The 13,448-nt window shown below is 41.4% G+C and overlaps 1 protein-coding gene across 2 annotated transcripts in view; it reads left to right on the top strand.

The window, feature by feature from the left end:
- DPYD (dihydropyrimidine dehydrogenase) overlaps positions 1-12,439 on the top strand; it is a 646,680-nt gene extending 634,241 nt beyond the window's left edge. For both annotated transcript variants that reach the window (XM_087719294.1, XM_087719293.1), the window contains 2 exons: positions 4,475-4,615; positions 12,130-12,439. In XM_087719294.1, the coding sequence (XP_087575420.1) occupies positions 4,475-4,615; positions 12,130-12,300 (312 nt within the window). In that variant the 3' untranslated portion in view covers positions 12,301-12,439. The remainder of the gene's footprint in view (positions 1-4,474; positions 4,616-12,129) is intronic.
- The last annotated feature ends 1,009 nt before the right edge of the window (positions 12,440-13,448 follow it).

Genomic DNA, 13,448 nt, shown 5'->3' with positions numbered 1-13,448 from the left:
AAAAATTTCTGGCAAATTTTTCAGATTGTTCTCGCTACACCATTTTGTTCAAATTAAATCTATATTCTTAGCTCACCCTGTTGACATGGAAATCCTTTGGATTAGGTGGCAAGGCTTGGAAACAATACAGGCAAGGCCAGTGGTGGGTTTCAAATAATATAACAACCAGTTCTTTGCCCTAATGATTTCTTCCAACAACCAGTTCCCCAAACTGCTCAGAAAGTTAACAAGCGGTTCTCCCGAAGTGGTGCGAACTGGCTGAATCCCACCACTGGGCAAGACCTATTTTTGGTGCCTTAAAATACGCGAGTCATCCAGCGTTCCATTTAAACATTTCCATCAGTTCACAAGACCATGCTTCAAATAGGAAACGTGACATTTTCCAACAAATATAGTAGAATTGGATTACCTTTCTGATACTTCATTTACATGAGAAATTTGAGTTCAGATTAATCAGATCAGCCTGCTGTCATTTCCCTTCCCATTCTCCTCTCCTAAGATGTAGTAAAATTTAACAAGTGCTCCCTTGTTTTATTGATTTGTTTGTTTGTTTGTTTGTTTGTTTGTTTAATATGCTGCCTATCTCGTTTAAAGCAACTCTGGGTGGCATAAAAACACCATAGAAACAGAAATGCAAATAAAAATTAAATGAACAGAAATTAAACAAGTTAAAACAAGAATGCTTGGGGTGGGTTCTACTTAATCCACTAACCGTCTTCAACATGCCCAATTAGGGCATCAGGCCACTTGGCAGTGCCGTGTTTTGAGGCTCTGATGAAAGGCCAAGAAGATTGGAGTCGATCTTAACTCGAGAGACACAATATTCCAGAAGGTGGGAGCTAGCTGGGATTCCTTGTCCAATGGGGTCCACATCATGCCTTTTCTACAGTACTGAGATGGATTAGGCCAATCCCGTTGGGATGAGATAATTCCTAGGGTCCTTTATCCTGATACATCACCAACGTAGAATGCCATTGGTCAAAATATGAAGTGTGCACTTGTATTGTGCACTTTTTGTGTACAGTGTGCTTTTTCTTTGCAAAATGTACAGTTCTATTGTCCAGTTCTAAGAGAGAATCGTTATGGAATTGTCATTTTTGGAAAGAGTCCTGTGTTCATCTTAATCTATAGTTTGTCTTCAGCTTCAGAATTGGACCGTGTTCAGCACAGCATGGCAACAGTGGCTGAGATGAAATGAATCTACTTCTTAATCACCGTAACCCACCCACCCACCCCCCAATCTGAAGAGTACTGACAAATTAAAAATCTATTCGGGTTCTATTTTCTGTTCTGCTTCTGTTTTCCCAGCAGCTAAAAACTGTTTTGATTATGGAATTAAATCATTACCATCAAAATTATCAACTGGCGTTGGTTTTGTTCACACACCTGGTAGCCCTACTGACAAAGGCTGAGCCACACAGATGTCACCAAGGGCAGAATTAGGAAGCAATAGCCTAACAGAGGTCTAATTAAGGGCAAGATTTCGCCGGTGGAATTCTCATTACTGAACTTAATGCACCAATCAGAAAGAACACAGCTTGACTATCAGCAGAACTGGATTACCCTCATAGTGAGTTGGCAATTAGGAAAAAAATATCATTATGCTTGTAAATTCAACCACTGTAATCCAGAGGAAAAACAAGATAAGGCAACGAAGTTCCACAGTGTCATCTTACAATTTCTGCCTTTTAGCTGATACTCAAAAAGAGATATTTTCAGGAGAGAGAAAGAACGCAAGAAAAAAAGATGCAGCAAATTAATCTCAATGCATATGTTATCTTATTCCTAGAGCTTCTTTACTAATCCAAGGAGAATGTTCTGGGGAGGATTAGAAGGCAAGAAAAGAGTGCGCCTACAAAGCATTTTCTGTTCCTTTTGTTGTTATTATAGCTACATAACTTGTTTACCTGCTACTTTCAATACAAAGGAAATCTCATCAAACCCTTTAAAACCAAACAAAGCTGTAGATCTGTAAGCATTAAATGAAGTGTCAAAAATTATGGGAATAAATTAGTGGTGGGATTCAAATAATTTAACAACCGGTTCTCCGCCCTAAAATCCAGCTGGGTAGGCATGGCTCGGTGGTCATGTGACCGTGTGGGCGTGGCCAACTCAACATCCCTCACATCGATGGGCGCTGTTACAATGTAATAAGGGTTAACTGGAGAGGCAGTTTCTGTAAGCAGGGCAATAAAGATTAGGCTAGAAACAACACCAGAATGTTTCCTTCCTGCCTTCCTTACAGGATTAGCCCTGTAATGTGAGAAAAAACAAAAGGAGATTTCTTCCAACAAGCGGTTCTCTGAACTGCTTAGAAAGTTAACAACCGGTTCTCCCGAATAGGTGCGAACTGGCTGAATCCCACCACTGGAATAAATAATGCATGGAATAAAACCTCTGGTTCAACAATGATGGTAGATGGCAGCAGTAGCAAATTACAAAGATGGCAGGTGGCAACAAATACTGCAGCAGACCAAATTACACAAAAATGAATGTAGTTTGGTGCCTCCTGATCAGACTACACTGTTTAGGACCTCAGTGTCCATCAACTCCATCCAATGTATATCTTTTCATGTGACAATATGGAAGAAATGACACTTAGCTACAATGTAAAGTAGTGAATATACAGCTTCAGAGGTGGGTTCCTACCAGTTCGCACCTATTCGGTAGAACCGGTTCGTCAAATCTACCGAACCGGTTAGAAGAGGTTCCACCAGTGGACCCGGAAAGCAGGCCACACCTACAGAAGAGGTTCCAAAATGTTTTGAAACCCACCACTGGTCCTTGGATATGATTATTCTACACTATCATGCTCATATTTATAAAACTCAGTGCCTCTGTGAAAGGTAAGGATGACTACTGTGTTTGTGGTGCAATCAGAACATTGGGTGTGTTGAAGTTGTTTTAACGCAAACCAAAGATGCCTTTTAAAAAACAATTTGACATCATATTCTTATTCATGCCAGTGCTGTGTGTGAGGTAATTTAAGGTGGTTCTGACAAGTTTCGTCGGCATCTTCATATCCAGTCACATGGGTGGCAAGCCACTCCCACAAAGGAGGCCACACCCACAGAGTAGGTTCAAACAATTTTTGAAACCCACCACTGTACAGCTTGTATAATAGTGTAAATGTGCTGTCCCCTCAAAATAATGCAACACAGAGCCTATGTGGTGCTGCAAACAAGGCCTTCTCTGTACAAACATGTGCTTTAGCCCTAAAGCTACATCCCTTTCCCTAACACAGCCTCGTTCTGTCTGATTACCTGTGAAAAATCAGGCAGATGCCACTCTGCTTGAGCAAGTTGGTGACTGACTAATTACTCCAATCTTTTAAAGATTTATCCTTTAAGAACTAATGGATAACTTCTTCTTTTTTTTTAAAAAAAGAACCCCAAACATTTCTCTTAAGCAGATTCTTGGACTCATTCTACAATCAGTAAAATAATCTTTCCAGCGCTAAAGTGCAGCCTGCCCTCTTGAAAACAGGAACTGCACAATTGGGTCAACCGATTTAAAAAACAACAACACGATGATTGCAATAATATGTGTTAGTTTATCAAGCCATTTGCATATTCTTTCCAATGGCTGCATTTTTGTTCCCTGTTGTTTAATACAGCCTTTTCCTTGTCTCATAATGAATTCTCAGAGGTGTGCTAATGAACAGTAGCGGTGGATAGGCACACTGAGTGCGTCTGTCACAACACATCTCTTCTTTCCCATTTTTTCCCCCTTCCTGTTGCACCGAACAATGGTCACTGAGAATAATTAGTGTATGCGCACAGATCTGATTCATTTTTTGATGTGTGGCTAAGTTGTTGTTTGTTTGTTTTTAGCAGCTCTAATGATATTGGAATTGCTTATATATCAATACCTACGAGCCATACTTTGCATGGTCCTAGGCAGTGGTGAGATTCAAATAATTTAACAACCGGTTCTCTGCCCTAATGACCAGCTGGGTGGGTGTGGCTCAGTGGTCATGTGACCATGTGGGCGTGGCCAACTCAACGTCACTCACGTCGATGGGCTCTTTGTCTTAGCTGTTACAATGTAATAAGGGTTAACCGGAGAGGCAGTTTCCGTAAGCAGGGCAATAAAGATTACGCTAGAAACAACACCAGAATGTTTCCTTCCTGCCTTCCTTACAGGATTAGCCTTGCAAAGTGGGGAGAAAAACAAAAGGAGGTTTCTTCCAACAACCGGTTCTCCGACCTGCTTAGAAAGTTAGCAACCGGTTCTCCCGAATAGGTGCGAACTGGCTGAATCCCACCACTGGTCCTGGGTATCAAATGCTTTTGACTTGTGCCCTCATTCCCAACATTGCCATAGCACTGAAAAACAACATCGCAAGGAATCATGCTCTCAAGGGCTCCTCTTTGGCATGAAACAACCTTGGATATTTCAGTAATGTTTTCCTCTTTTTTTTTTCCTTTTTCTTTTGCTTCCTGTCTCCATCTTTCCTCCCCTCCCCCCCCAGGATGTAATTGGAAAAGCACTGCAGTATATTGGAACATATGGAGAGCTCAGTAGTACCGAACAAGTTGTGGCTCTGATTGATGAGGAAATGTGTATCAACTGTGGCAAATGCTACATGACCTGTAATGATTCTGGCTACCAGGTAAGAACACAGCTGTAATTAGCAAAAAAAGGCACTGTGAGTTGTCTTTCTGCTGCTGAGGCAGAAGGATTCCACTGTCTCTTGACGGGCAGATGGAGAAAGTAGATTTACAAGATACTGGAAATTAACATTGGCACACTCCCAGGTATAGACTGCAGGAACCATGTCTGATCTATTCGCACAGGTTGTCAATAAAGCAGGTTTCTTAGCGACTTGAGATACACAGTGTGCTCTCTGTTCATTCTCTCTCTCTCTCTCTCTCTCTCTCTCTCTCTCTCTCTCTCTCTCTTTCTCTTTCTCTCTCTCCCTCCCTCCCTTCCCCCCTCTCTTCCTTCCCCCTTCAGTGTTCTAGTTGCATATCATCTATTGCTAACCCGCCATGTTTCTCCCAGCATTACATGCTGCAGAATGCCGTTGAAGACAAGATACTTCCAGATTATGTTGGCGGAAAAACAATATTTTGGCAGGGACACACTGGAGAATCTATTTAAATACATAAAAATCAATTAGATTTAATTGTTTCAGTGACCACGTCCAAATCTAGAGTAGAGCAGGAAGCTATATCCATGTTTATATTAGTAGTGATCTGGTGTTGGGATCTAAGAAATCTCTTTAACTCCTAACTGATGACAGGATAACCCCAGTTTAATATACAATATATTGATTCATTATGTTTGTGTAACATATAATTTGCACACACTATATATGTGTGCATACAATTTAGAGACTCATACAGAAATGCAAACATGTAGATGAACAAGAATTAATATAAAGGAATCAAATGTTAGATTCAAAGTTACAATTTAAATGTCACCGTTCCAAATATCATGCAGAATTAAATCAGAGTCCAAGGCAGAGCTATCCTTAAAGTTCCAATTTTATAAGACGGACATGTTGGCATTATGCTATGGAATCCCAATACTGGAAATGACATCAGAATTCCACCCAGTTAAAAGTTCATGATCTTGTTCCCATACAGTCCATCAAATGGTCCAATCTTCGTCTTCCACGCTGGCATCCACACCTAGCTGCTTCCGGTCAGGTGTGAAGGTGCAGAGACAAGACCATGTGATGGATTGTGGGTGTGGGGACAAGATCATGAACTTTTAACTGGGTGGAATTCTGATGTCATTTCCAGTATTGGGATAATGTCAGCGTTCCAAATATCATGCAGAATTAAATCAGAGTCCAAGGCAGAGCTATCCTTAAAGTTCCAATTTAATAAGACACACGTGTTGGCATTATGCTATGGAATCCCAATACTGGAAATGACATCAGAATTCCACCCAGTTAAAAGTTCGTGATCTTGTCCTCACCCACAATCCATCACATGGTCCAATCTTCTTCTTCCACGCTGGCATCCACACCCAGCTGCTTCCGGTCAGGTGTGAAGGTACGGAGACAAAGGATGACCTTGGCTTCTAGTAAAGAATGAAAACAATACATTCCACAATCTCACTCCTGTCTATTCCCCCCTCCTATTGACTATACTAATGAAACTGCATAATGAAATGAGAGAAAGTGTGGCAGGTCAAAATTCTAAAAGGAATATAAATGCAGTCCTGACATTAATATTGGACTCAACAATAGTAACTAACATTTCCAATGGATCTACCGAGAAGCTCAAAAGAGATGGTGTGAAAATAAAATATGCTAGAAACTTAATAAATAAAACAAAGACTTCATTTAATAAATAATGCAAGAAGTTAATTTTATTTATTGAGTTAAACAAGATGGGATGGGGTCACCATATACAGACAAACAGAAATAACAATGAAACACTTAACAAGGCGGTGTAATGTTGCTTTGGTTGAACATAATGAATTTCCAAGGTTTGTTTTGCCCGTACAAAAATGTATTCTGCCTCCTTGACTTACTATAAGAGCAAAAAATTTTGGAGGACACAATTGAGTCTGGCAAGGTAGAGTTCAGTAATTCCCATTCTTGTTGTTTTTAATAGGAATTACTGGATTCCTAGAATTTTGTAAGCTTAAAGTGATTCTTCATAAAATAATAAAGGAGATGAAATACCAGAGAACAAGGAGTGCATATTTTTAATGTAGGTTTGAGAGGAAACCACTGTCAACTATCACCACGCTCTCCATGTCAGATACAACAAGCAACAGCCAAGTCCCCTACAACTGACTCCAATTTCCTTGTGTGTCCAATCACAATTGGCCAATAAAGAATTCTATTCTATTCTATTCTATTCTATTTAAGCAGTACACTGTCATTGGGAAATACATGAAACGAGTTGGTTAGGGATGATTGAAAAATGGTTCTCAAATGTTTCAGACTTTTGCTGAAGTGTCCACACACTATGAGCTAAGATAAATTATACATTCATGATCCCTTACAACTTGTGTGTCCAATCACACTTGGCCAATACAGAATTCTATTCTATTTAAGCAGTACACTGTCATTGGGAAATACATGAAACATGAGTTGGTTAGGGATGATTTCAATTTCAATTTCAATTTAATAAAATTTGTATGCCACCCACTCCCTTGGGACTCTGGGCAGCTTACAGACAAGATAAATAAGCATTAAAAAATTTAGAGATAAAAATACAATTGTTAAAATTACACACCATCCATACTGTCTAAGTGGGGCTGGACATTGATCAACAGCCAGGTCTTAGTGGCTTTACGGAAGGCCGGGAGAGTGGTGAGGGTCCAGATCTCCGCGGGTAGTTCGTTCCATAGGGCCGGCACAGATACAGAGAAGGCCCTCCCCCGGGGGGCCGCCAGCCGGCATTGTCCGGTCGACGGCACCCGGAGGAGGCCCAGCCTGTGAGATCTTGTTGGTCGTTGGGAGGTATGTGGCAGGAGGCGGTTTCTCAGGTAGCCAGGTCCATGATTGAAAAATGGTTCTCAAATATTACAGACTTCTGCTGGGAGTCCACACCCTATGAGCTAAGATAAATTATACATTCACGATCCCTTACAACTTAAGCAAATATATTGACATGATGCTGAGAAAAACAAGGCTGGGAGGAATGGTGCAGACACCAATCTGAACTAATAAAGAAAACTCACATTCACATTTCGTGCATTTAACAAATTGTTCTCTTTGATCTATTCCACTTGATTAAAGTGTATCATGTCTAGAGCCAAACTAATAAAAGCTGCCTGCTTTGACAAGAGGTGCGCATATTTTAAGAAATATATCACATTAGGAAGATTTGGATGAGTAACCATCTATTTCCGTCTAGAATGCTTAGTGAAAATGAGAAATACATGGCCACAGAACAGGTCTTCGCCACCTCTCCCCATTTCATCTCATGTTTATGTTCTTACTAGTCCAGACAACCTGGTGTAGAACTGCAACTGGCCAAGACCCCAGAGCCTATTCTCAGGAATTGTGTCCAAAATACTTAGAAGACATTTCTTTTATCGTAGATAGAAAAGATTAAAACATCAGAAATGTACTAGACACACAAATAACATTTAAAGTAAAAAAAAAAAAAGTACTGGAATTCAGCATTCTAATGGGCAATCAAGTTTTAATTCTAATTTCAGTATGAGCTAGCTCCCAGTTTTCAGAAGTTGCCCTGAAACATCCCTAGGAAGCAAGGATGTCCCCCGCTTCCTCCCTTCCTCTTAGCGCGATTCTGTTTGCATTGCATTCTGTTTACAGCCTCATGATTGCTGCCGGCATCAATCGTCCATTGTTTTTGCAAGGCAAATATTCCAGGCGATATCCACAAGCTAGTGGTGGGATTCAAATATTTTTACTACCGGTTCTGTGGGCATGGCTTTGTAGGCGTGGCAGGGCAGTGATGGGTTTCAAAAAAATTTGGAACCTACTCTGTGGATGTGGCCTCCTTTGTAGGAGTGGCTTGCTGCCATGTGACCTGGTGGGAGTGGCTTGCCATGTGTTCTCTCTCTCTCTCTCTCTCTCTCTCTCTCTCTCTCTCTCTTTCCTTCCTTTTGTCTCTCTGTCCCTTTTTTCTTTTTTTCTTTCATCTCTCTCTCACTCTTTTTCTTTCTTTTTTCTTTCTTTTTTCTTTCTTCCTTTCTTTCTCTTTCTCTCTCTCTCTCTGTGTCAGTCTGTCTGTCTGTCTGTGTGTGTGTGTGTGTGTGGCAGTGGTGGGTTTCAAAAAAATTTTGGAACCTCTTCTGTAGGTGTGGCCTGCTTTCCGGGTCCACTGGTGGAACCTCTTCTAACTGGTTCAGTAGATTTGACGAACCGGTTCTACCGAATAGGTGCGAACTGGTAGGAACCCACCTCTGTGGCAGGGGAAGGATATTACAAAATCCCTATTCACTCCCCACCCCTGGGGGAAGATTGCTGCACAATCCCCATTCTCTCCCCACCCCACTAACTTGCTTTCCAGCTCTGTTCTCCTGTTCAGGGCAACAAAAAAAAAGATCAGCTGGGAGGCAGTGTGGGCGGGGCCAGCCTATTTGCCGGTTCTCCGAACTACTCAAAATTTCCATTACCGGTTCTCCAGAACCCGTCAGAACTGGCTTAATACCACTTCTGCCACAAGCACCAACCATTATTATTTATTTATTTTTTGCAAAGTTCATTTTTAGATTATCAGAGATTACGGAAGAATAGAAGCATGGAACAGAACAGAGTTGATTTAGGGTTGCCTGCAACTGCCCCATAGCTGTCACTGCATACCTACGCCACAAAGGGGTTGATGAGTAAGCGGAGACTGCATATGGGCTGATGCAATCCCCTCCCCACAAATCTCAACTGTGCGTTGTGCGGAGGTGCACGTCCTGCGTGCTGATTGGTTCTGACTTCCTACTAGGAGATGGGGGAGGGCAAGGCAGACCCAAGCATGAAACATTAAAATTCACTGACATGTAAAAGGAACACCTATGCAACCGAATGACAGATGCATGTCTTCTCTCACGTGCAGCCTGAAGTCTGCTCCAGCCTTCAGTCCACATAAACATTGCCAAGAAAAGAATTTATGCAAATAAAGACACACTTAAAAAAAAAAGATTTACAAAACAAAAAATAAAAAACCCTCTAGGAATCAATGATTAAAAAAAACAGACACCAGCATTGAGGTTTTTGTTTTTTCCCCCTTGGAGAGGGCTGCTATCAAAGATATCATAGCCTAATAAAAGTGTCCTATAATATGTTACAGTGACAGCGCCTGAAATAATTTAGTTTGCTTGCAACAGCAATAATGTTCTGGTGCTGTTTTATTTTTAGCAATGGAATAGGACTATCATAAAAGTGTGGCCATTAGTTGCATTTTCCAGCCGAGGTCTGGAGCTGCGGGCACGGATTGCTGGAAAAGAATAATTTGTTGATTAACAAGGGTATTCGCGATACTAGCCATGAGGGAAGACTCACTGGTCCATTTCAAGTTGTACTTTTTGTACTGTAGCTTCTTCTCTCATTAGTCACCTCCTATATCATTCTCCCAACAAATGGTGAGCCTGGAGGATTCTTCGTTAAAAGGGCTGCTCCGAAGGTGGCTTTGTATTTTGTTAATTTTTCTCCGCTCATGGTAAAGAGGCGATAGATATGCCTGAATACCCAGCCTTCTGTTCCAACTGCTGGTGCTCTTTCTGGATTTACCTGCAGGTTTCTGGAGTCAGTATGGGGTCCGTGATAACATGGTTAGTTTAGCAGGAAACTACCATAGGAAGCATTTGAATTGGTGCTTCCATCTTTAAGGAAGATCCATGAGCTATTTGTCCTCTCATCTTTGTCTGGAACAAACTAGGCAAACTAGCCCGCTGGAGTTTTTCCAACCCCACGTAAGAAGAATAAAAACTGCCGCATTGGGAACCACATTCCCTCGGCCTACACAAACACATGAAGTAAATAAACTTTCTGAAAAGTAAACTTGCAGTCTCTGGATGTACAGAAGGAGGCCACAAAAACTGACGTGGCATGGCTTTAGGTGAACCTTAAAGATTTTGCAAGAGTTCCTGTGTAGGCACTTTGAAAAGATATACATGATGCAAGAAAATTCATTGTTGGTAATATTGACTCCAGTTTACAACTTGTGGCGTTACCTGCATCAGAAAGCAGAGTTAGATTTAGGATATCTTGTAGCCTACACAGTTTAGTGTAGTGGCTAGGGCAGCAGGCTAGAAACCAGAAGATTACGACTTTCAGCTATGTAGGCAGAAAGCCAGCTAAATGACCTTGAGCCAGTCATAGCAGTAGACTTATATACCACTTCATAGGCCTTTCAGGCCTCTCTAAGCGGTTTACAGAGAGTCAGCATATTGCCCCCAACAATCTGGGTCCTCATTTTACTCACCTCGGAAGGATGGAAGGCTGAGTCAACCCTGAGCCGGTGAGATTTGAACCGCTGACCTGCTGATCTAGCAGTAGCCTGCAGTGCTGCATTTAACCACTGCGCCACCTTGGCTCTGAAATCTTGCCAAGAAAAATGCAGAAACTTGTCCCGGCAGTTTCTAGGAGCTAACACCGACTGAAAGGCATTGAGGGGGAGGAGGAGGAAGTCTGCACAAACCCGTTGAAAGAGATTCTGCAATATGTACAGGAGCACAAGCAAAATACTTTTTTTGCTTCTTAAAGCAGTGTCTTCTTCAAGATGTCCAGGACTCAGTGGTGGATTATGACCGGTATGCCCCAGTACGGGCCTACCGGTGCCTGCCGGGAGCACCAGGTACCGTTCTGGTATGGTGCTCCGGAGGACCCACCTGCCCGCCCGCTGTCTTTACCTGTATTTGAGCTCTTCGGAGCTTCTGCACATGCACATGAAGTGTACGGCACCTGAGCGATGCTCCGTCGAGCAGCTGGAGCGTTGCGGAGCATCGCAGACGGTAAATATGCATACACTGCGCACGTTCATGTGGTGGATGCCGGGGCCCCGTTGCACCGTACTGGTTGCAACGGGATCCGTAACCTACCACTGCCATGACTATTCGGAAAGCATTTCTAGGCTGTTGATGCACCCTTTCTCATTACATTGCTCACACAAGTGTACAATATTTGCCCAGCTCAACCCTCTCATAAGAAAACTCATTACTTACTTACTTACTTACTTACTTACTTACTTACTTACTTACTTACTTACTTAGTGTTGTAAATGTTTTTATATGTCATATACGTGAAATAATGACAGCAGCAATAATAAGGAAAGGGGAGGAATGGCTTTTCCCACTCTCCCCACCAGAACCTTTGTGTTGTAATAATGCCAGTACATCAGTATGCTGTGAAGAATTCACTTTCCTAAGGCACAGATATTTTTTTATGAAACTTGACCAACTCGTGCTGAAGCTTGATTTTTGTTCGAAACTCCACTGAGGACGTAAGAAGGAGAATAAGGACGAAAGGAAGAAAAGAGATTTCTCCCAGAGCCCAATTTACCCTCAATATTTCACATATTTTTTTAGAAAATGTTGTTTTCTTAGCGATGGAAACTGTTACCGTTAGCTGCAATGCGGTACCGAACAAAGATTTCTCCAAGCGCCTCAACTACGGGAAATGTAGATGCTAAAAATGGGGTTGTTTTTTGACCTTTTCTGTGAGTGACATCAATGCTGTTTATTTCTGCTTTCCAGGCTATACAATTTGATCCAGAAACCCACCTGCCCACTGTTACTGACAGTTGTACAGGCTGCACTCTGTGCCTCAGTATCTGCCCTATTATTGACTGCATCCGAATGGTTTCCAGGACAACACCTTATGAAGCAAAGAGAGGCCTGCCCTTAGCTGTGATCCCCGTGTGCTGAGAAGATCAGACCAACAGTTAAAGGGAAACTTCTATTTGCTTGATTCTATTGATTTGCTTTCTAATTAGTACCAGCGAGTCCAGTACATTCTAGCAAAAAAAAAAAAAAAAAGGAAAGGGGAAAAGAAAGAGGGGGAAAGAGGGAGGGAGGGAGGAAAAGGGGAAGGGGAGGAGGAAAGGAAAAGGGGAAGGGGAGGAGAAAAGGCAGAGGAGAGGAAAGGAACCTAATACACTAATTAGAGGCCAAATGAAACAGGCTGAATTTTTCAGTTTATTTCCCATCTCTTTCCCTTTCTGATCTTCAGACAGATAACAAGTTAGTTTGCTGGATGTGATTTAGCTTTGCCTTTTATAAGATGCATAACTTTTCTTTCTTTCTCTCTCTCTCTTTCACAAAATCTGCACACGTTCTGACGATCTGAGTTTTAATTTTTCTTTTCCCTGTAACAATGGAATGAAATTCAAGGAACTTTTCGTAATCATGTAAACCCTAACACATGGACAAACTTTGTTACCATGGAAACATTGGGTAATTACACATTTCATTTCCTTTTAAAACTGGTTTTGGAAGATGTAATTAACTATATAACACACAAACAAAGGATTGTATATCATGGGGGGGGGATGCTTTTACAGAAAGATATAAAAAGAGGGTTAAACTGCTATTCCTGAACAATTAATCAGTTTTGATAGTGGCAGCATCTGCTGGTCTATTACTCTAGTTCTCACTAAATTCTACTTCTCCCTAAATGCTACCTCTGACTAGGCATGAAAAATCAAATGTGCAAATACAGTGCACTTTTTGTCATTTGATGTTTTCAGTTGGTAGCACAATTTTTGTTGTTGTTGTTCTGTTAATGAACTTCCAGTCCCTAACTATTAATTCTAATCTTTCACATGTAAATATAGGACATTTTTTTGTGGCATCACTGTGATGTTGGCAAAATGAAATTATTCTTGAGGCACCAGGAGAAGACCGAAGGCAATTACTTCAACATTTTCTTTGTTTGCTACCATTCATACGCACAGTGCAGGATAAAATAATGCGGTTCTTTCAGCGTACATGGATGGGTGAGGCTCAGAAGATACAGGCTTTTTGGTCACCACAGATAGTATCTGACAATAAATGGCATCTACTGAATATTTTCC

Source organism: Thamnophis sirtalis, unplaced genomic scaffold, assembly GCF_051295495.1.
Source record: "Thamnophis sirtalis isolate CommonGarterSnake01/CBP01778 unplaced genomic scaffold, rThaSir2_p1.2 scaffold_7, whole genome shotgun sequence".
Lineage (NCBI taxonomy): Eukaryota > Metazoa > Chordata > Lepidosauria > Squamata > Natricidae > Thamnophis > Thamnophis sirtalis.
Note: the sequence above shows the minus strand (reverse complement) of the source record. Positions and strands in the feature narration are given on the sequence as shown.